The 24,280-nt window shown below is 42.6% G+C and overlaps 1 protein-coding gene across 2 annotated transcripts in view; it reads right to left on the bottom strand.

Moving 5' to 3' along the window:
• Nucleotides 1–24,280, bottom strand: part of F13A1 (coagulation factor XIII A chain) — an 80,574-nt gene that overhangs the window by 17,667 nt on the left and 38,627 nt on the right. For both annotated transcript variants that reach the window (XM_063325958.1, XM_063325957.1), the window contains 4 exons: nt 17,851–17,969; nt 12,189–12,296; nt 9,489–9,663; nt 5,870–6,008 (listed from right to left, as the gene is read on the bottom strand). In XM_063325958.1, the coding sequence (XP_063182028.1) occupies nt 5,870–6,008; nt 9,489–9,663; nt 12,189–12,296; nt 17,851–17,969 (541 nt within the window). The remainder of the gene's footprint in view (nt 1–5,869; nt 6,009–9,488; nt 9,664–12,188; nt 12,297–17,850; nt 17,970–24,280) is intronic.

Genomic DNA, 24,280 nt, shown 5'->3' with positions numbered 1-24,280 from the left:
GGGGTTGCTTTTGAAGAGCTACACAAACTACAATCCCTTTCCAGGCAGACACCTTCACTTCAGTCTGTCTGCTAAAGCAAGCTTTGAATCTTCTTCAAGCCACTGAACTTGGTCTGCTTTGTAACTATTAAGACTGAAGCTTTGGCGCCTCTTCTGAAGAGATTTCAGGATCAACTCCATAACGTACAGCATGTAGCTTTGTTTTCATGGCTCAAAACAAACATGCTTAGCTGTTTTCCAAGTTTGTTGAGAAAAAGACCCTGTATATGCTTTATAAGACTATCCTTATAAGACTGTCCTCATTCTGGATTCCTTATAAGGTCTTCCCAGTCTATCATGCCAATCAGGGAGGTCAGATGTCCTAGAACCCACCCCAGCCACTGGGAGAGTATGCTGAAAGGTGAATTTCTGAGAGCGGTTCATCTAGGCGCTCAGCATTGTAATGCCCTCACTTGGCTGGATGCTCAGGAAAAGCAAAAAACGCTACAGCACCGTCACAGTCTGCCCAGGATGTTTCAACGATGAACAGAAAAGACAGACAAATCTTGTAACTTCCCGCAATGCTACCGGCGCTCAAGGGAGAGCACAACCAAGAAAAAAAAGACAATCTAGGAAGAAGGTCTTGCAGTAAAGCCAGCAAAGTGTTTTAATTTCTTTACTGCAAAAAAATAAAAGAAGAAAGAAGTAGAGAAAGGGGCAATTTTGCTCACAAATTATACATATCCTCCAGCAGATATGAATAAAATTACATCTGCGTAGCTGCTGATACAGCCCCTAGTACATGCAATGATATTAGCAACCAAAATGGGGATTGTTAAACTCTGACCATTTCATTAATAATAGGTGAAAACCAGCCATGGAGCAGAGTCGGGAGGATCTGAGGCTTGTCTAACAAGACATTTCAAAGTGGAAATGAAAGCTTGGATCAGGGTAAAACTTGTCAGTTAGGAGAGTTAATGAAGCAGCACTACAGAAAAAGGAATTATTCAAGGAAAATGACGCACACTCAGAGAATTTTTGATGCTGCTGAGAGTAGTCAATGCTGAATCATGCTCGCAGAGCTTTGTTGAGGGCTACCAAAGATTGGGGACGTAATTTGTGGTAGCTGAGATTTTGAAAACTGTTATGTCAACATGTGAGAGAGACAATCCCTGCCCTGAAACCTTCACTGGTTCACTTTGAATCAAACTCAGATGTGTCATTGGCTTTGTGTTCTGTGAAAGAACCCGAAGAGCAGGCAGGAGGGAAGGATGATAAAACCAAAGGGGGGATAACAGTGTGGAAAATGGCAGCTCTGCTTCAATTCTGTAACTAGGTAATGCGTTTCTTCTACATTTTTTCTCCATTCATCCTAAGGGACAGGACCTTTCTTACTGGTTTCTATTGGTGTAGTGTTGGGCACACCAGGATGGCAATTTCTTTAGGTTAGCTGCCATGCAAATATCAAATACACTTAAGGATATTGAATGTGAATGGACAGAAAGACATTGCTTATAAAGCACATGAGCATTAAGGAAAGGAGGACGAGGGGAACATTTGCCTCTTCAAAATGTAGCAGAAACTTCTCTCCGGTAGAAGTGAGCAGAGCTGAGGAGCTGGCTCCGCAGCCATAATTTGTTAAACTGATTCTGTAGTTTTTGTATTCTACAGCAAGTCCAAGACATTAAAGAAAGCAAGAATGGCTACACAGATCAATGTTGTGACCATTAAATATTTACAGAGATAATTACGAATAGACTAAACAAAGCAATGGGGAAATAAATAAAAGATGACCAGGTGGGTTTTATGCCTGGAAGACAATTTAAGAAGGGTACTTCATATTGCTTATGAGACAGGCACATGCTGGAACCAGCTGCTGCCCTTTCATTAGCTAATAAGCTCAGGCATTGGGGTTGAGAGAGGCACTGATAACCTTAGTGAGAAATTAGAGAAAAGTGAGCTGGAAGTGAATGTGAGAGCAGAGGTCTCAGAAGGGCTTTCTCCATGGGCCTGGCCATGGATGAACCCTCGTGGGGCTGTGGGACTTCGAGCAAGTTTCTGCTGAGGTACTGACATCGGTCTGCTTGGACCTCACAGTAGGAGTGAGTCTTGATTCCCATCCAAGAGAAATATTCTTTAAGTGTCTTTATATCATCATTAAGAAAGACAAGGAGAACAAAGTGAGGGGACGGAGGCAGTACTGATGGGCCCAAATCCGGCCAGCTTTATAAAAATAACTTTTTGCAAAGTCTGTGTAATTCTGTATATGTGTTTTTTTGTTGTTGTTGTTTCCTATCCTGAGGGAGAAGATGATCTTTAATAAAAATAAGTAAATGTCAGATAACATTCAGGGGGAGCCCCACACTCAGAGATTGATTGGACTAAAAATTCTGGCTCCAAGTATCCCTGAAGTCTGAGAGAATTTAAAATCTAGACAGATCAGCTCCAGCAGTACAAGGCAATAGAAATAATATATTAATAAAGAAAAAGAGCTTTGCTTCCAGTTTTTAGGACATTATAAATAAAAGTGAGAAATACATTTAAAAAATCATTATAAATACCTTGATCTTGTCCTCTTAAAAAAAAAAAGAAAGAATAAAAGAGACATTAAAAATAAAATCAAGGTTAAGACATAAGCCATTTAAAGTCGGCATGTGGGCTACCATGGAGTGTTACAGAGTAATGAAGAGAAAGGACACAAAGGAGAAATGAAAAGAGGTGTGTAATATATTAAGTCATGCCCAAAGGGTTATGTGCACCATGTACTAATAAATGCACCAGCAGAATAAAAGGATGAACATGGCAGTTTGAAAAGTAATCAAGCCAAAGAATAGCAAATGTAAGATGGGAGGATGAGATGCTGGTGTGAAGTTGCATATGGATCTCAGTGGAGCTGGTGGTCTGGCCCTGCTCCAAAAGAATAAAAAAAAAAACAGGACTGAATTAAGAAGTCTTGGGAAACAGCTGGGAAGTGGAGAGGTAAGGAAATAAACGGAAATATCAAAAGTGGGTGAGAGCTGTTTCACGGATCAGGTTAGAAAAAGGGGAGAAGAAGAAGAGATGAGATGGTGACAAGTCTGAAGCACAACAATAATCCATTACTGGGTATATATGGACTGAGCAGTGGGGCAGCCAGTCACTGGGTCTTGTTTCACATGATTTATAGGCAGAGGAGTTTCAGAAGAGTGACTGTTCCTTCACATCTCTGTGAGCTGTAGAAGGAGCAATGCCATAAGATGTACTGAGGTCCTGCTGCCACATACACTAGATGCAGCTTAGAAAACTGGGAAGCCCCAAGGATTCTAACAGGATTGAACAAAGCAAATAGCAGGACTACAACCCTGGACTTCAGGAGAGTAGGCTTTGCCCTGTTTAACGTTCTGCTTGGAAGAATCCCATGGGAGGCAGCACTGGACAGAAAGATAGGTCTAGGAGAGCTGGTTGTTTTTCAAGGGTCACCTTCTCCAAGCCTAAGAATGGTCCATCCCTATGTGCAGGAAATCAACCGACAGTGGAACAAGGCCGTATGGTAAACAAGGTGGTCCCAACTAAACTCAAACATAAAAAAAAGTACACAAGCAGTGGAAGCAGGGACAGGTAACCAGGAGGAATACAGAGACACTGTCTGAGCATGCAGGGACAGGTTTAGGAGAGCCAAAACTCAGATCAAATGGGGTATGTCAAGGGATGTGAAGAGCAATAAGAAAGGTAAGTACATCGGTATCAGAAGGAAGACTATGGAAAACACGGGTCTCATGCTGAATGGAGCGGAAGACCTGGTGACCAAGGACTAAGAAAAGGCCAAAGTATTCAGTGTCTTCTTTGCCTTGTTTTTTACTGCTAAGTTTTGTCCTCAGAAATCACAGCCCCTGAGACCAGTGTAGAAGTTTGGAGTAATGACAATTTATCATCTGTAGAGTCAGAACAAGAGGAGGAATATATAAACAAACTGGACACAAAGAAGTCCAATGGATCTGATGGGATAGACCCAAAAGTGCTGAGGGATCTGGCTGACGTCATTTTAAGATCACTCATATCTATCTTGGAAAGGTCGTGGAGACTGGGTAAAGTTCCTGAGGACTGGAAGAAAGCAAGTATCGCTCCTTTCTTCAAGAAAGAGAAGGAGTACCCAGAGAACTACAAACTTATCAGCCTCACCTTGATCCCTGGGGACATTTCTTCTTGCCAACATTTCCAAGCATATTAAGGACAAGGTGATTGGCAGTAGACAGCATGGATTTACAAGGGGCCAGCCATGCCTGACCAATCTGACAAGCTTTCTCTGATGAGACGAATGACTGAATGGGCAAGGGGAGATCAGTGCATGGGGCTTGTTTTCTCATTTGACTTTAGCACCATCTCCCAGCACATCCTCATAGATAAACCATTGAAGTATAGACGAGATAAGTGGACAGTAAGATGTACTGAAAACTGACTGAACTGGTGGGATCAAAGGACTGTGATCAGTGGCGTGAACTCCAGCTGGAGCCTAGTCACTAGGTGTGTACCCCAGGGGTTGACACTGGGTCCAATACTGTTTAACATTTTCATTAATCACCTGGATGATGATAACTATTATGCCCTCAGCAAGTTTCCTGATACAGAAAACTGGAAGGAATGGCTGATGGACGAGAAGCTGTACATGAGGAGAGGCTGAGACAACTGGCACCATTCAGCCTGGAGATAGGAATGCTCAACAGGATCTTATCCATGTGTGTAAACGCCTGGTTAGGGAGTTGGGGGAAAGAAAATAAGGCAAGACTCTTCTCAGCAGCCCCCCATGACAGGACAAGAAGCAACGGGCACAAATTGTAACACAGTAAACTCTCTCTGAACATCAGGAAACAGATTTTTACTTCCAGTCTCAACCATTCTGTGATGTTGTGTTACAAGCTTCCGATGTAAATGAACCTAGTTGTTTTCCTTAGATTCCCTCTTGGTAGCAGATGATGAAAGTCACATAAAAGAGGTTACAGCATCAGGTTCAGTCGTTTCCTCCACCACAGAATGGGTTTGTTACAGTTTTAATACAAAGACTTCCAGAGATTCTACTGTTAATGAAACATGCTGATGAGCAGCTATGCTGATGAGTTGACGATGCCATTGACACAAATCAGGTATATTAACACTGAATAGGACAAGTATCTCCTGAATATAGGAATACAGAGGTCACATTCCCTGCTTCGCTCTAAGGAGGAGAAGCTTGAGGCCAAATAACCCTCACATAATTTCTGCGGAACAGAGCATATAATCAATATATGCTACACTTCTCCTGTCAGACAGGAGACAGGAAGAGTTCAAAGAGCGAGTTAGAGATCTGCCTTCTCCAAAAGAATATGTAGACTCCATTTCTTGTTCCTAGGGAGTTTTCTTTTTACAAATCTGGCAAGAGCATTTCAGTAACTTGTTTCTTTTTCAGCTGAACTGGATTTGTTTTGGAAAGTACCTACTTGCGACAATGACTGCATGTACACAATGTAAAACCAGCCTACAAATACAGGAACTTGGCAGAAGCAGAACAAGGAGGGTGTTTTTCTATAGATATTGAGGTATCCTGTTGAGCCCGGATCCAGACTGATGAAAGTGCCCGTCCCACCCCTTTCCATTTGAGAAATGACCTGGCCTTGAGGACCACAAACGTATTCCAGCTCTCCTCCAGTGTGCTTAAATGTGCACTGTATGGTAACATTAGTAATGGGCTCCCCTAGGCTTTGTCTCCTTACGTGACAAGGACTTCATATTGGTCAGCCTAGTAACAACCCATTAATTCTGTTTTACATCCACTAGCAGTGTTTAATGCACAGAGAAATAAATAAACCACAGGCATTGCTGTTATGTTTTTTCTACTTATATGGTTGACATATTAAAGGCAGTTGCTAGGAGAACTCACCAGACAGAGTCTTTTGTGGTGGTGGTGTCCACTTTCCCTTCATCATCCAGAAAGAAGTCCAACTGTAAATTGGCATTGTTGTCATGGGCAGAAGAATAGTTGGTAATGAGTCTTGCAGGTATCCCCAAGCATCTCAGAACTGTGGCAAAGAGACAAGTGCGATGAGAATGACAAATATGAAGACTGTGGATGACAGGATGAGTAGAGAGAAACTATTAATAACTAGAATAAAATGGGAAAATTCAGTCAAATCAACCCAAATAATTCCTCCTATCTGTCTTTATATAGAATATGTTAAATATTTTATTTGGTCCTAAAATGATGAGCATTCAAGATGTGTAAGGGTACAATGGTTATAACCTAAGCAGCTGATTACCAATACTTTTAGAATAGTCTTGCAAAGTGAACAAACTGTAGCTTTTCAGGGCAAATCTGGGTGCAATGGGTCAACTGCATGACCAAATGTGGTATAAAGAAAAATAAGTTTGAGCTTGCAAGAAATGCAAAGTATATTAAGTCTCCTAGTATCAGTAACCCAGGAGAATCATGAGTCTGTGCTAAAAAGAAAATTAATAGAAAGTATCTCCTTCTGTTTGATTTGGAGCTTTCCTGTTTGACATCTGCCGTCAGAAGGGATTTGGAGAACACAAAGAATAAAGCAGAAAATTATTGTTAACAAGGGGAAAAGCTGCATTATTTGCAAGTGAAATGTCAGAGTTAGAGAGCCTGAACAAAATGCATTACATAATTTGTATTGATTGCTAAGTAATAGTATTCTGGAGTCAATAGTGACTTCCCATAAAGGATCTTAAAAGGAGGATAAAAAAAAAAAGATAGCTCCTACCCCTAAATCTCAGATCATCACAATGTAGCACTGATGGCTCTCCTTCCCATTTGACAAATGGTAAATTTGGGAAATGTGGAAATGCTATAGCTACATCTGAAGTACAGTAGTGGCTCATTAAGCTTCTGTGTTTGTGGTGCACCCTGGCTGATAAATAGGCATGGAGCCTGAGGGGAGAGTGGGGCTGCAGGGTGACCATCGTCTCAGCTTCTCCAGCTGAAATAATTTGTGTCTTAGCCAAAAAAAGTTCCTGTTTTCCCATTCAGGAGCCAACAATGTTCTGCATAAAACAGAGGGGCATTTTTGGAAAGGGAAAACTTTTTTATTGAAAAAATGTTTTTATTTAAAAATAGTACCGATGCTGCAATGTTGAACAGCCCTTGCTTCTACTGCTGGGTTTTGTATATTCATTAGTGTCACTACTGTGATTCCCAATAAAGTGTAAGACTGCACATTCATTTCAAGTTCCTGGATGACAAATTACCTGGATGCATCCAATACCATATGTACCTATTGATTAAACTTAATTCAAGTGCCCTCCCAGGCTTCCAGCACATGAGCCATCAGGGCTCATTGAAAATAATTTGTCTGACAATTTCAAGATTAATGACCATTTTTCAGAATGTTTTAGCATTTTTAACAGATGACTATCCAGAGTGTACAACATAGTAACCTTGGAAAGCTGGACTGGTCACAATGGTAAAATATTGTCAACTGAGAAAGACTCAAAATCAGCTCAAAACAAGCTTTTTATCTGTGTGCGGCTGTTTGGACCTTTGCTGTCCTCTCTGTGCAGTGGTCAGCAGCTGTATGTGTCAGTGGCTACATGCCAGATCAGCCACTGGACAACATTTTCATTTCATAATGCTCAACAAACTTTATACTTCAGCAATCCTTGCAGTACAAAGTGGCAGGTCTCTGACTTCACTACCTTAGTCAGCAAACCGAGTCTAGTTTTGCCCCAGATAAATACGCCTCTCCGTTTAACTCAGCAGGCTCTGGGCCTCTGCTGCGTTGCCCCAGTTTCGCAGTGGCCTGCAGGCAAAATACGGCGAAGCAGTGATTCGGGGCCAGTGCAGGGGGAACGTAGGAGAGCTGGTGAGATGAAGCAACAGTCAGAGGAGACAAGGTGGTCCGTGGAAGCTGCTGCGAGGAATTGCAACCATAGGAAACATTTGCTAGAGCCTTTTTGAACCCATTGCGTTGTGCAAAGGCTGAGGATCATCAAGTACAGACCATGCGACCTCAGGCAGTGAAGTGAAGGAACCTCTCAGGTTCTTTGGATGTGAGTGATTGTTCATTATCCCACTGCGCCAGGAATAAAATGAACCACTTCATGTGTCAAAGGACAGAGCACTTGCTAGCATCTCTCCAAATCAAAACAGGAACCTCTCCAGATACATGAAAGAGAAGCTGCATTCCCCGATGCAGCTGTGAGAAACACGTGCCAGCAGTAGGCTAGGTGGTCACAAGACAGCTTTATTTCTGAGGTCCTTACTGTTTTGAATAGCTTTTGAACTACCTCAGGTAACCAAAATGAGTTATGAAATTCAATTATCTAGACTGGAGAAAAGTTATGTACAAAATGAAACATAAACATACAGAACAGGAAAAAATAAAGTGAAAACAGAGAGATGTCCAGGGCTGCCTGGGGGTGAAGAACTAGTCTTGTAACTTGTCATTAATTATTCAATTTCCATATTTGCTGCAGAAGACAGGTGACTAATATCCTTCATTTTTGATAGAAGTATAATGTAAAGAGAAGTATAATGCTATTCCTTGCGACAGCAACGTGTGACAGTATTGAATCAGGTGAAAAAGCAAAAGGTTTCACAGAGAGTTTTTCTGTAATTTCCTTTCAATGTCTTAAATACAAGGACCAAAAATTAGACCTTCAGCTGTGGCTGAAAAGTACTTGATAAAAAGTAGGCTCCAAGCCTGCAGAAATACTCATTGTATCTCCCTAGTCCTAAGTTGATCTGGTCCCCCCTAGTTTGATACTTAAATGCATGTGTTGCAAGTGCCTCTAAGGAAGATCATCTGGGTTTAAGAAAGACATTTTTAGTTTCTGTTCTGCTTCTTCTATTGGCCAGTGCCATAAGCATAGGAATGGCTTTACTGGCTCTACATTGGCACTTGACAAGGGCATTGTTTCCAAATGTCTGGTCCCCATCATCTGTATAATGCACATTTTTTATACTCACAGAGCCCTCCTTGACTCATAATATGCTGCAGTGTGTTCCAGTGTATTAGTTCCTCTGGGATGCTGCTGTTAGCAAGTGCTAGACAGTAAAAAAAATGGGAGCAATCCAACACTGAGACAATGCATGTCAATTTTGCTAGGAACAATCCTTGGTAGGTGAGATTTGGCCTTTCTGGAGCAGAAACACCATCACATATCCCATACTGGGTAATAGTTTCATGTTGTAGGTCTAGATAACAAGCCCCCTGTTCATCTCAGATTTCCTAACAGAAATGTGGAACGTGCCAAAAGACTAACTTTCTCTCTCTCAAACATACCCTCCTGAGTGACTGAACAGATTTTACTGAACCAATAAATAGTTAACAGAATTGTGTGGAAGAGCAGTCGAGCTGAAGGAGACGCCAAAGGTTTATTTAAAGAGCATCTATTTTAGCCATGTATTTTTAAGTATCCCTACCATTTACTCCTGAACACCATAGAGCCAGGAAGTATTTTAGTTAGTTTAACCTGAAAGCTCTCTCTGTTATGCAAGAACCACATAGCAATGTGGAGCTTTTCTCATGGATACCTACATGTGTTGAAGACACCAGCAAAGACCCAGCACTGGCCGTATCGCACGGGTTGCTTAGAACTGTAATACTCCAAAAGAATGTCCACACTTCCCGTCCAGGCAGAAGGTGGGACCCCGTTAGTGTACGTATTGTCCCAGGATCCAGCAATCACACCATTATCATCCCTGGAGTTGATCTAAAGACAAAGGAAATGAGCATTAGGAATGTTAGAGACAGAATAATACAGTGCTCTTTAACCCAGCAGATAAAGATAGGATGGGAGAGACTGAATATAGCTAAGTTTAGGCTAGAAGTAAGACAGAAATGTTTAATTATGAAGGTAGGAGATGAATAGAACAATCTTGCTAAGGGCCATGGATTCTCCATCGCTGAACAATTTTGAATGAATGTCAGACACTTAAAAATAATGGTGAAATTAAATCACCACACTGAGTATCCATGATGCTAATTTAGAAAGTTTTAGTAACATTAAACATTCTTACTGCTATGTATTTTTACTAAACATGGTCAGTTATACACTGAGAAGCAACCCTCAGAAATATTAAGCTGGATTCTTTCTTAACGTGTCTTTTTTTCTGTCTGTATCGGTCCAGAGATTTTAATAAAATCACTCCTGATTTACAGTGGATTGAGAGGAGAATGAGTCCACTGTTATTTTTAGAGTAGAAACTAATTTCTTCGGTCCAGCACACATGAAAACGAGAAGGAATTTGCTGTGTAAGTTTTCCCCTGGTAAGATTATACAAAGCAAGAAGTTTTGCTGACTAATGGCTATACTGATAGACATTAACGAGCAATACAGCTCCTAGCTGCAATTTGAACCAAACCAGTTGAGGCTCTGCAAAACGCTCATTCTCTTTGTACCTTTTAATTATGCTAATGTGGAACAGCCACATGCCAGCCAAATAAATCACAATTCTCATTTAAAAGCTTTTGGCTGCATTAACTACTGTTTTATAATTAGAAAATCGACTTTCTGTGAACTCTAGGACTGAATAAAGATAAGTATTTAAAGTCATAACCTAAGGGTTAAGGGGTTGTGCCTGTCTCCCTGTTGTGGGAAACATGCCAAGAAAAGAGGCATTTCAAGGACAGGGCAGTGTGTTGATCTTCAGGCTCTCCTCTGGCTGTAAAGAGAGGAAAAAAGCGGCGACTCTACCTGCTCTGCAATGTCAGGAAGCCTCAGAAGGATCCCAGCATGGGGGCACCTCCTCAGATGTGCTCAGCTCTACCACGTTTCAACTTGAGGAAGATTGAGGGTAAGGAACACAGGTGGGATATCAACACTTCTTGGACACTTCTTACAGAGGTCCAGATTTCAGATGGCCAAAACTCCCACCCAGCTATGGCCTAATCCTGCAGATTAGACCTAAAGTCCATTGACTTCTGGATTTCCAGTGGTGAATTTCATCTCCCTAAAATGACTGAGTGGCTCAAACCCTAAGTAATATCCAACCCCTCTTTGCATTCATAAACTTTGCACTATCCTGGCCTTAGGGCTACCGTGGTACCTGCACGAGGGATCCTTTACATCTACTAGCCCAGTGAAGAGGGAACCACATTCAATCCTTACTTCTATCTGAAGGTCTCAAGCCATATTTCTAATGTCTGCAGTGAAAGCACTAACCAAAAGGTTAAAAGAGAAAGAAAAGTGGGGGTGTTCTCAATACTTCTTGCTGAAGCTATTCTATTTAACACGATGCTATGCAAGATTCAGCGTGTGACACTGATGCTGGAGATCCCATTTCAATGTCATCTAAGACAAAGAGCTCATTCTCTTAAAGCCTGGGCAAATGCTGTAACAAGTGGGCTAAAAGATCATCCATGTCCAGCAGCCATGTTTTGTGGACAGTCTATTTTAGTAGATGACTTGGTAGAACATCTAATGACACTAGCTCGATAACTAGAATATTATTCTGGAAAGCAGAAGGCATCAGTTCAGACCTCTATAAGGCAGATGAGAGGACTCGGCCTCTGCATTCCACATCCTGCATGAATCTCCCACCTTGAATATTAGAGATGGGGCTGCTTTTTCACCCACAGCATGACTCCTGGTGCCTAGCAGATGGAAAGAATGGAAATGTGGAAAGTTTTCTCCTTACTCTTTGCTTCTGGTTATTTTAGGTACTTCCATTCTGAACATGATAAGTTTTGTGGACCCCGTGTTTAAGAGAACAGCTCTCGTGGTGTTTCCTTCTGGGGCCAAGGTAGCACACGTAAGTGTTCTCAGCCCGACTAGGCCATTCAGGGATTAAAAATCAGACACAGTAACACCCACCATTGCAGTGTCTTAAGACCGTGTTGAGGTTAGTGCTGGAGTCCACATAAAGTCTCTCAGTTCTCCACCCCAAATTCCATCCATCATGCTGCCTTACATGGACATGGCAGAAATACCTTTCTCAATTGTCTCAGCTACCAGAAAGTGAGCACAGTGTCAAAAGAAATTTTATCATGCCTGGAGTGCAACATCTAAGAGTGGTTTTCCTACCAGTGAGGTACCATTCTCAGGAAAAGGCAATGAGCCGACATAAGTATTTCACCTTTACCGGAGTGAAACAAAATGCCAGACCCAAGAGGTCAGAATGGACAATTGATCTGGCACCTGTTGGAGTGAGCACATCAGGGAATGAGGGCCAGTTAAATGATACTGTCTTTGATTTACGAGTCGCTTCTGATACATATTAGGCATCTATTACATACCACTGCAGAGGCAACACGGCAGATTTTGATTGGGTTTCCACGCCCAGAGAGTTCCAGTTCTGCCTTGTCCATGAGGAACAGGCAAGCATCCAGAATGTTTTCTTCAAACTAGATAAAAAAAAAAAAAAATGGAAACAGAGGGAAAATTGAGTCACTTTTTAATCTGGAAAGCAAAGGAAAAGTTATTTTTCATTGTTGTTGTAATAACCAATCAGCATCAAAATTAGCTGGTCAAGTCAAAGTTGTGAGTTTAAAAATACAAGTTTTATTCTAGAATGTTTGCCCACATATAGCAAAAAAATGTGAGAGGCTGTGAGGGAAAAGAGAGTGTCATTTTCAATTCTATCTCATTCCAGTTTCCAGAAGGTTAAAATGACAACACAACCTTTCTGACAGGACATAAAATTTTAAGTGCTAACAAGTATATAATAGGAAGATATTGTAATAATAACTACAAGAAGCTAGTCTGCTTGCGAAGGACTTCATGTCCTTCACAGATTCCAGACCTGTTAATTTCAGGACTTCTCTGACACAGCCAGTGCAATGCTGGGAAGTTGAACAATAAATGGTTTGCTAAAGTTAATTTGAAGACACTTACATTTTAAAATTATTTTTTAAATATGTTTAAAATTGACAAGACAAAAGCTGATTATATGGATTAGTCCTAGTCTATGAAACTTAGACATCAAAAATACCAAGTGACCTAAAGTAGTCTTCTTCAAAAATAGAGTGAAAAGGTACAGTTTCTTCGATCCAGCATGAACAAGCACAAGAATGAATTGAGGGCAGAGGTGCCTAAATAGACCAGAAACCATTTGTCACAGAACTTGCCCTGTGATGTATTTCATTTTCCTTAGGAGAAACTGCATAGCAAAGGAAAATACCTCTGTCCCCTGGAAAAGAGCAGGAGACAGGGACACGCAGGCTAATGAAACAAATATCTTCTAGATGCACTGAAAACACAATCTCATATTAATATTCAAGGCTATGACAGAAACTCCACAGAGATCATCCCCTTGTCATGTTATGCTTTATGTTCTACGTTTGCATCATTAAAGGTATGATTCAGGCTAACAGGATTTTTGCTCTCATGTTGCTACTAGAGATGGATTGGTTTTGCAGCTGTCCCGAGCTTGGCTTAGGGCTCCTTGGCAGATGAAGGTAATCTGAGTTTTGCCTCCTGAAGAAAGTGAGCAAGATCCCAGAACAAGCTGCTGCTTCAGCAGCTCAGGGAGCGGCAGCGGAGAGACAAGGGTGAGACCAGAGAGCTGAAAAGGAAGCCCTGAACAGCCAAGACTGCTGCCGATGCCACAGGGAAGATGGGAGGGATGGCGGTGAAATCCCAGGGAGCCCACGTACCCTTTGGCCTCTCCCTTACAGGCAGCAGCTGAGCTCTGGCATAAGCCAAGAAAGCAGAGGCACCACCGTTTTTCACCACCCTCAGACATTTCTTTCCCAAGGAAAGTCCTCTCTTTGCCCCTGCCTCGAGCCTGCCTGGCTCTCATCGCTCAGGGTACCCCCGCAGTATGAATCCTCTTCAGCAAACACCTCTCTCATCATCACCCACACTTGCACTGAACTATTTCCTGAGTGAACATCTGGAGCAGATGTTCACTACGAAGTACCACTTTACAGTCTGAGCAAAACTGAATTAATGGTGTTTGGGCAAGAAGGGAAAGAGGGGGTCAGTGTTCCCAGGGACCTACTTCCAATATGGTCCAGTCTCTCCAGTCCACTCCACTCGTATGTGATGCAAATAACCTCAGGTGAATGACCATGCTATGGAGACCTTCCCTCCCAGGGAGAATCCTCACAACAGACAATGTAAACTCTGGGCCCTCATAGCTGTCCTTCCTGCTTCAAGTTCCCTTTTCTTCTGGTCTGGTCCAATGATTTATCACTTCCAACAGGATCAAAATCTGCTTTCTGCACTTCAAGTCATCTGCAGTGCCTAAGACCTGAGTTAAATCAATAAGAAGTTTACCCTGCAAATTAAGTCTTTCTCATCTATGGTTTATGAGACACTGTCAATCTTGCCAGCAGATACTGGAAGAATAAAGAGGAAAGAAATTGCTATCAGGGTTGTTGCCTTCCACCTTAGCATTTATGAAATGATATGAATGCCTGTGGAATAACTGGATTAACAGGAGAAGAGATATAGGACAAGCTGTAAAGTCTGACTGCCTTACACTACTGCAGTAGTGTAGGATGCAGAGTAGCCTTAACTCTAAAGCCGGTTTTGCCCTTCTTCAATATCCAGAGGTTTAAAAACATTAAATCAAACTAAATCAGTTCCCTGCTCTCAATCTTGGCATGAAAATACTACGTGGAGGGAAGTGGAATAGAAACATAGCACTTGTAAGGCTGGACAGCCCTGAAATGTCAGAGGAACTGGAGCAGCAGCGGGCAGCCAGGGCGGGAGAGTGAACTTGGGACAGGAGCAGGTTGTCTACTCAACACAAGCGGAAATGGAAATAAACCAAAAGCAGAACAAAGGAACCTTGGCAGACCCACCTGGTAAAGACTACAGACGGAAAACAAGGCATGAAAACACATAGAGGCAAAGGGGTTCTTCCTACACACAGACGTGTATTGTGTTACAGAGCAACACATTTAGTCAGGCTGGCCTTCATGGGCATTCTCTTTTCATGCTAACCTGTTTCTAGTAGATGACCTTCCAGTTAAATCAAAGTAAGAGGGCCTGTATCACCTTTTGCACTGGTTGAATGAGGACTGTATTTCTTACAGTCAGTTGCAGGCAGATCTGATCTCACGTTGCCTGATCTGACCAAATGCACGTGCTGTAAAATTACATTTGCACAGTGGGCTGCAAAGCTAATGCAGCTCGATGCGCGGACAGCAGACAACTCACAGTGGCAACAAGAACTCTATGCCCACCTGTTTTATTTTATTTTTCTCAGAAAAAAAGCAACGTTAAATGTTCAATACAGCATCCAGCTTCTGACATTTCTCAGATAGAGAATTCCTATGCACCTACATTTCTTCCAAAGCCAAATTTCCCCTGAATCCCCTGTGGGCTTTTCTGAGTGACTGGCTATTTACACTTTCTTAGAAGAAAAGAATCACAGTCACGTTACAAAGAACACCTCCATCCTCATTCATTACAGCCATGTTTCAACCGGTCTGTTGTTTTTTCTTCCTCGGTCCATTTTTCTTGCCTTTCCTCCTCTCATGTTGACGTTGCTTATTAAAGAGAACAACTGCGAGAATCGTCTCCCACTAGTAACCCAGTTTTGAACTGTATGTTTTTTTTAAATTTGCAACCTGAGTTAAAGCTTCCAGCTGCTATTGTTCAAAGCAATTTTTTAGCCTAAGAATATTACCATGCATAAGTCTATCTGTATTTTTGTATATGACCATATACCTTTCACTTCTATGACTGTATGTGGCCTTATGCTTTTCACTTACACTGTTGTACAGGGCTATATGTCATAAATACACGATGCATACTTCTATGATATATGCATAATATAGGCCTTGCTGCTCCTACTTTTACTTGCTCACAGAAATGCTCTTCTTAACATCCAGGATTGCTGAAAATGAGGGAGATGCTTGTCTTAATGCTTGGAAATTGTCAGGGTAAGATCAAGAACATCAAGTCCTCCATCTTACTGAAAGCGAGGGAACCAGAAGAATATTTCTCCATTGCTGTGCAGTTTGAGATATCTGTTACACCCATATAAAATGATCGATTCCTTTAAAACTGTTGGCTTGGGCCCCCTTAGGTGCAGCTGCCACACTCAGTTTTCACACAGGCAAGTGACAGCAAAAGGTGCACCACAGCACAGTGTGGAAATCATGTCCTCCAATTTCACACAACACAGGAATGAAAGTACATGACAAAGGGAGATGGAACAGCCCTAACCTCCCAGCCAGAACTACCTCCTAGCAAAACCAAATAAATAATGCAGTTTCTCAAGGGAGGTTGGTGTTTGTGTCAGGAAGATGCCAGATTTGCAGAATATAAGCACCTCAGGCCAAGCCACCATAGGCCATAAATTTAGCATCTTAGGACATAAATCCAGCAGCTGGTTTAAGCAGCACCGTCCACCTCCAGCCACTCATTCCCCTTTCTCCCTCCCCCTCACATCTGTCAAGGAGTGTATCCCAAATGTGGGAACAGAACAAGCGCGAAAAATAACCCAGGGGAAGAAAAAAAAGGAAAATAAAAAATCAAGGAGATGCTTATTCAGCTAGATCAGCTCTCCAGTCTGATTCGCTGCACAGCTGCACAAGCACTTGCAGGGGGAAAGAAGGGCCAGGAGGGGGCATTTTTGGTCAACTTAAATGCACACCCAGCTTTGGCCTCAGGATCTGGTTCCACATCTCTTCTATCAGAGGCACCATCGGTTTATGGAATTCCTCCCCCCCTCCACCTTGTTTAAAGGTTATATTTAGCTCAATCAGGATGACAGTCAGACCCCGCAAACAACAGTGATGGCACAACCAAAGGAATGGTGCAGAGGCAGGAACTCCCTAAGGCAGTGCTGCTGCAGGAAAAAAGATGAAATTGTACCCTTAAATAAAGAAACAAGAGAGAGGTGAGTTCAAAGAGCTCTCCAGGGCAGGCACACTGGCAACACATCCCGCTCAAGCTTGGAGATTGTCTTTAGCTGAGGGAAAGAAAGCAAAGCAAGAAGGCCTCTTCTGCAAGGCTGCGCTGGGGTGGTGCCACGAAAACTGAATGGATCTGTCATCATAGCATTAGGGGAATACTTCAATACTTTCTTAATTATGCTGTTGTGAAAATCCAGGAGGTGAGATGAGCAGAGTTCACCATGTCCAATAACTGTCCATTGGAGCCCCTCTGAGTGACACCTTAGGGTTAGTTTTGCTCGTTTTAATTCTGCTCATTAATGCCTTTCCCCCCCTTCTCACATGACAATTTAACTCTTTCCTCCCGTAGGGATTTTCAGGCTCGTTAGTGTTTACAAAAAGATTTAGGTAAAATAGACAAGCAAGCACTAAGAGTCTGTTGTTACTGAAGGCACACCAATTGCACGCATCAGGCTGGAAGGGGGGGCTTTCCCCAGGCTGCAAGAGGCCACCGGAGATTGGTGTCGGAAAGTCTCCAGGCAGCAAAGGGAGAGGTTCCCCCCTTTGTCACTGTGGCAAGGAAATTGAAAACTCTGGGATTAAATCACAGTTTGCCATAGGAACCCTGTGGCAAGCTGACCACCCCACACCCCATACCCCTGAGCAGATGAGAATAATTTGCACCGAGTTGCTAGGACAAAAAAGAGTCAAAACACAATACAATTTATTGCTGAAAAAAATGAAAAAAATAATCTCTCTACTCTTTCACCAAATCGACTTGATCCTGAAGCAGCAATAACATAGCAGCAAAAATACCACTGCACTGTGGTAATCTCAGCTAATGATTGTAACTTTCAACGGGCAGCGTCTTAGTATCTGAAATATGCCCCGAAAACAAGATCTTTAAATATTAGCTATTATAACATTGCTTTTCTGGATTAGGCATATACCCACTTCATACAATTTTAAAATTATGCCCCTTGTTTTTTCTGAAGGAGAGACCAATAATGCACTCCACAGCCCACAGTCTCAACCACAGCCTGGTGCCAATTAAACTCATTTGCTGTCCTGCTGGGAGCAGCCAGAGAAGGTCTAAATAGCTCACCTGACCGTAACTCCAGCTTCTTAATTTTATGTCGTTGATGTTTCCATGGAAAACAATACCAACATCATTCAGGACGTATTCTTCCCTTTCCTTCTCGTCATCCAGATACACAGCATCCTCTGCACCAGTTTACCGAAAATAAATGTTAACACGGTCACTTAAGTTTTTATATAGGACAGATAAAAAATCTTAGCATGTAATACAGTCATCTTTGATGAAAAGTACCCCTCTCCCATCAAACAAGGCATTACTTGCTTCAACAGAGCACAAGAATAAGGAGGTAGTGACCCCAGTTAGGAATATGGTACACAAAAGCATGCAAGATGCAAAAATGCTGACAACTCCTGCCTGTTTTCTCAGGATCTGTAAAGTATGATTAAAATGTCACATCTTATCAAGAATTTTATGGTTACTGTGTACCACAAATTTAAAAGTTGGAGCACCATGACGCAACTCGCATCCGTACAAACAGATCAAAGAACAATTTCAAACCTATTAATGTTAATGGAAAACAGCTCAAGTCAAGAGATCTAAAGAAAAATCTGTAGCGCATTAAAAAAACTGGAATACAATTTTTATAGTGTATTAACAGCAGGGTTTGATTGCTTTTTCTGTACGTAAGTTATAGACTGGAGTCCCCCTTCCCCATGTAACTTGACTGCCCAGCTGATATGAGGAGAAATTCAAAGGGTATATCCAGATTGGTCTTATACCAGCATATGTGTGGCCCCTCACCCTGCAAGCATGATTCACATATGTAAATAACCCATCATTAATATTCATAAATAAACCTGAATGATGTGAAACTATTCAGAAGTTCACAGGTAAGTACGAAGCACGTTATGATTCTGTGATGCTAGAACAGTTGAGGATTTCTTTCCTGTGCCAAAGTTTGTATTTTCAGACAAAGAGATACAGCTTAACAATTAATGGTGTGGGAATTAATCAATTTGAGGAAATCAGTAATGTGGTACCAGATAGCAAATTAAAGGGAAGCAATAACCTCTGATAGCTTGATATGGGCGACTGCAAAACTACCACTCAGCACTGCCATAGTGGATTTCTTCAGCATCCCACTACAAATTACTAGAGGCTCATTTCACTTTTAAAAGCTTTTAAAGATTTGTTGTATTTTGTTGAAATGCAAATCAGATTTGTACTTCCTTGTAAACCTCATCCTCAAAAGCTTCTTTGCCCATAAAACTGCAGTTTGGATGAAAATAAGCTAAAATCTGAGCCCTCTGAAAAAAAAAATGGTGGCAAAACTCACACTGGTTTCAGGTAGGTGAAGGGTTTTGCTAGTCTACACACCTGACCCTGCTGGAGGTTTTGTTTTCTCTGAAGAGATATTTAAATCTCTATGTCTACACATGCAGAAGGAATTACCCATAGGTATGTAACATAACGACCTCCACACTGGTGTGCAAGGAATGATAGGGAAGCAGGTGTCAGATGTAAGAAACCGTTATCTCATTTGAGGAGACCAGCGCTTGCCATTACGCTTTTGACAGGGTTGCTGTACAGCCTCTGCAGACTACATCTGAATCCGAGCAAGCGGAGAAGCGGCAGGTTTTATCGGGGTTTCCCTAAGGTGGGCAGCTCTGAGACCTGCATTTGCATTTGGCGGGATGGTGGTATTCACTCGGCTTCTAAGGGTTGGATCATCAAGAATTATCTTCCTAGGGCTGTCACGACCCATGACCTAGCCAAACTGCACACAGGCACAAAGTGGAAGATTACGTGTTGTTTATATTCAGAGGCTACCAGGTGAAAGAGAACATTAAAACTTGACAGAGAATCAAAAAGCTGTCGTCATTTATCCCAGCAGGGACTCTCACACTTATGAAACTGTATTATATGACTTTTTTGAGGTCCTGCGCCCAGCTCTAGACAAGTTCTGCATAATCTCCCACCAAAAATGTTGCAGATGTTACACATCACGTAGGCTCTGTTTCATTAGGCCGGATCTGCCTGATTTGCTGGTTGAACAACTATATGCATTCACTCACTGAGCTTCGGATTGCGTTAAAGCACATCTGTACAAATGGTACAGAGAACACATTCAAAGGAGGACTCACACCTTCTCCTGCACAGTTACGTATTCAGTGGAATGTGTGCATATGCCTTCTTGACAGCTGTTGTTTTCTTTCAGGGATTAAAAATATCAATATTGATCTGGTTGGTATCAATAGAGATGCTTATGTTATTTTGAGACTGCGTATTCTTTGCTAAATCAGATGAAAATTGATTAACTTCTCTGTCAATTATTTTAAAATATTTGTGTTTTTTGACAAAGTAAAAAGGGCTTCTGTGTTTCACAGAGAAGCCAGCTGCTTTGATTTTTGACAGCTTTCACTACCCTTGAGACCGTTTAGAAAAAAATACGAGGCATTTGTGACGACTTTGATGCTAAGCGTGCTCTACATAGTACAACTCCTCATTATTTTGTGCAAGTGGAGGCTCACGTCTGACAAACAGAAGAATTCCATAGAAATGTGCTGGGTGTGTTTGTTCTTTTTCTCTAGCAGTTTAGGGGTTCTTTTACTCTCTTCTTTTATCCTGGGAAATTACTAAGGCACTCGCAATGCTACAAAGAAGCAAATTAGCCTCTGTGCTTCTGTGTTTGAAGATGAATAAGGTAAAAACACACTTCACTTGAAGACAATACTGCAAGCGAGGAATTCCCACTGAACATGGGCTCCTTGTAAGAGATGAGGAGTGCAGAAACACCCTTTCAATTGGGGAAGGTGAATGAGCATGAGAAGACCCTACCCAGTATGGGGGGACCCCATCCCCAGCACAGCAACTGGCTGGAGTGGGAAATGCTATTTCTTCGTGCAGACAGTGACTGCTGAGCACAGCACCAGCACCAGCAGACGAGGGGAGGTGGAGGCAGCAGCCTTGACCTGAGCACCCAGCCTTCCTTCAACACGCTCCCTTGGGAAGCCAGGAATGCGAGGCTGGGCTTCGCTGGAGCCACAGAGCTCCCAGGGCTCTTGCAGGGAAGACAACAGCGCTGTGGCAAACACGGGGAGGCGAGAGCTAAATACAGTTACCTACAAAACCCAGGACCAGGATCAGTATGCTGCCCTACAACTGCTAGAGCTTGCCTACATTAATGTAGCAGAAGGACGAAGCTCTGCATGAATTTTACCCATATGGAATCTATGAGACAAGACATCAAATTTAAGTTTTAGCTACAGAAAGCCAGAAAATGTTATTGGGACAAATTTGGACAACTGATAATAAATAAAAGGAGTCCAAAGTCAACCACATGTTACTAAACTTCAAATTACTGGGACATTTGAGGCACATAAGCTGAAGAAATATGCAATTGACTCAATAAAGTTGCAATATATATATAATTGCTTAAAAGCGATGCACCTTGCAGAAGGCTTGGGTGAATGAAACACGTGCCTCAGTCCACAGAGTCTGCAACTTACTCAGATACTCTGTGCATCTACCCCTGTGAGAGAGACACACAAGTCAATGCAAGGTCTCTTCCCAAGAAGAACTGAATGTTCCCCAGCAGAGCGTTGCTGGGGTTCGGCACCTCCTTGGAAAGTGCTGACAGCACCCAGATCAAAGGAGCCCTTCTCTGCTTTTATGTAGTCTGATACTGCTAAGGGTTAACTTAAACTCCAAGAAGTTATCCTTAATTACTTGCCATTTGTATCTTCTGTTTCACAGCCGAAAAGGGCTCTGCATGCCCAAAAGCACACCTGTTTTTCCCAACTGTGTCAGCTGGCTGAAGAAAGGATGCTGCCTCTCCTCACAGGCTTTACTTTGCTTATTAAGTAATGCAAATTTCACCTGAGTATCTGAAGTCTCAATCCACTAGCTTGTTGAACTCCCAGGTGTTTGGGTCTGGTGTATATAATTTTGCAGGATGAAGCCCTGCATCTGCGTCTTTAAAGTATACTTGCTGATCAGCCTTAAATGTAGCTAAGGGGATTAAAACGTATATAAGCATCTGATGATTTTGGAAGCAAAGTACTCGGTAGCTTGACTGGTAAAGTACTCAAACTTGTTCTGAAACAGCAGAAAAAATGCCACATCCCTGACTGGGAAGATATGTCAAAACTGAACTACAGTAAGAAAAGGAGTAATAAGAAAGGGCACAAATGCCTCTGTCTTAAAGAAAAGCTTATACCGACACATTGATGTTCCTCCAAAATGATGAGTCGGAAAGCTGTGATAGACACTGACAGAGCCCATGCTCTGCTCCCTGCTATAACAATCCCCATTCACTCCTGGCATCAGCCTTCTCTCTTTAATGAGGCTTTTCACTCAGACTTTTCTGCTTAGCTATTAACCCAGCAAACAAGTCTAGGAGATTTTCAAACTATTGTTTTCTCTGCACTTTAACTGCCTGAGTTTTTATACCCTTTTGTCACTCCACTGAACAATCTTTCCAGCCAGGGGATAAAGCGTGGAGAAACGCTCCCTGGTTTTCTAACACAAGGAAAGAGGGAAAAGGCAGATAGAGGAGCCAATTAGCCCAAACTACCTAGGAGGAAGAGTAAGGGTAAGAAATGAGAATAAATCTAAATCCAAATGAAAAATACAGAAAATGAAACCTACAATAGTCAGCAAGGGCCAATACCCAAAGTCATCAAGACACACCTGAACGTGTAAGCTGGAGACAAAAACGCGGTCCTCCAGGCGTGACCCCGCGTTGCCTCCCCTGGGCCTGTGGGCACATAGCACGTCCTTGCTGCCTGGAGACTCTCTTCTGCTTTCCTAAAGCAGAACTTTTCCATTGGCCTTGCCAATGGCTGCTGCTGGAAGCGTCTGCGGCATGTCTTGCTCCCTATGGGTTTGCTCCCATGCTGTGGTTTTAATCTTGCTGGGTTTGGGCTCCCTTCAGCTCAGGTGTGAGGGAGGGAGTGCACAGGAGAGCAAAGGACCCGTGTGCCATGAACAGATGTGGACCAGTCAGCGCACGGAGCTGATGGGGAAGGAGGTGAGAAGAAGGGATTGATTTTCCCCTTCCACTCCCTGACCAGCACCTTGAATCAGCCTGTGTGGTCCCAGTCGCACCACAGTGGGCCAGCCAAGCCCCTCATATCATTTTTTTTCTCCATGTTATGGCTGCATGTAGCCCTAGCTGGTTGTATTGCTAGTCATTGTATACTAGCAATCTAAAGTAATTTAAGAAGCTATTTCTTTGGGGTTTATCCCCGTTAAGGAGGTGCTGAGCTACTGCCTAGTCACCGCGCTGGCTAACAAACTGTTTGTTATGACACTCACGACTAAAGCCAAGGAATGCTCTATCTTGGGGTGAAGAATTGCACCTCCCTAGCTGGAGCTGTGACAGGCTGATGATGCCTTCACAAACCTTGAGCAGTTTTGTCTGCTCACAGTGGGTCATAACTTTGGCAATGATTCCTCTCTTTCTGTTAAACGCTCTCCCTCCTCTCCCAGAATAAACTCTTGGCATGCTGCTAAGAGGGATCTACCTCTACGCTGCTTTCAAAAGTATCTCATGGTGTCGCGGGGCCCTGGGCCCTGCCCTTCCCTCCTGTTCCCACTTAACTAACTCCGCTTTACTCAGCATTAACATATATCTTCCTAAATAATGCATAACCTAATCATTGCTTATATTCCCTTGGACCAGGGGCAAGTAATGAAATCAGCACAAATCATTCCATGTACTGACAGTAGTGCAGCTGAATAATGGACTCTATTAATAATGCTAAACTTACTCGTCAACCGGTAGGATGGCCCTTGTTTGGTATGGGATTATTTGATGCAAATACTCCGTTCAAAACATTGCAAGACGAAGGAAGGGTGGCGGGAGAATATTAAAGTTACCTGGTGACCTAAATATATAGCAACGTGTATGCCAGACTGGGAGTCTTACAAGTGTTGGAGGCCGAAACACAGTGCTACAGCCTGTCGAAAGGCTGAGCCAAACCTCTGCAGTCCTCCTTGCCCTCTCCTTAAAGCTGCACTTGGAGTTCGTTGGGTAAAATATAATTCTGTCAGTGTAAGGGCTGATTTTACCCGGGATCTGGGGAGACTGAAAAAAAAATAAATTGTTCTTCAACCCACTGGAGTATAAAAAAAAGGCTCATTTGCAAAATGTTCTGTTCCTCACAGAGGACAGGGTTGCTGGTAATTAGTCACCACTAAAGGGGAAGTTATAAGGGCAAATATCGTGAAGCAGTGGGAAGGCACCACCAGCGATGCTGCAGCAGGTTGGCTGCATCCAGCCTGTGCAGGAGAAGCAGCTCCCACTGAAATCCTGCAGGCTTTCAGCTGCAGATGCTAGATCCTAAAGGTGTCAATCATCAATGTAACTCCGCACAGTATGGGACACTGACACATCCTGCCCCACGCCAAATCCTGGGAAAAAACATGCCTGTATTGACTTGCCAGTTTAAGGCACACACGGGCAGGCAGGAGGCTCATGCTGATGCCTATT

Source organism: Chroicocephalus ridibundus, chromosome 2 (genome assembly GCF_963924245.1).
Source record: "Chroicocephalus ridibundus chromosome 2, bChrRid1.1, whole genome shotgun sequence".
NCBI classification, from domain to species: Eukaryota; Metazoa; Chordata; class Aves; order Charadriiformes; family Laridae; genus Chroicocephalus; species Chroicocephalus ridibundus.
Note: the sequence above shows the minus strand (reverse complement) of the source record. Positions and strands in the feature narration are given on the sequence as shown.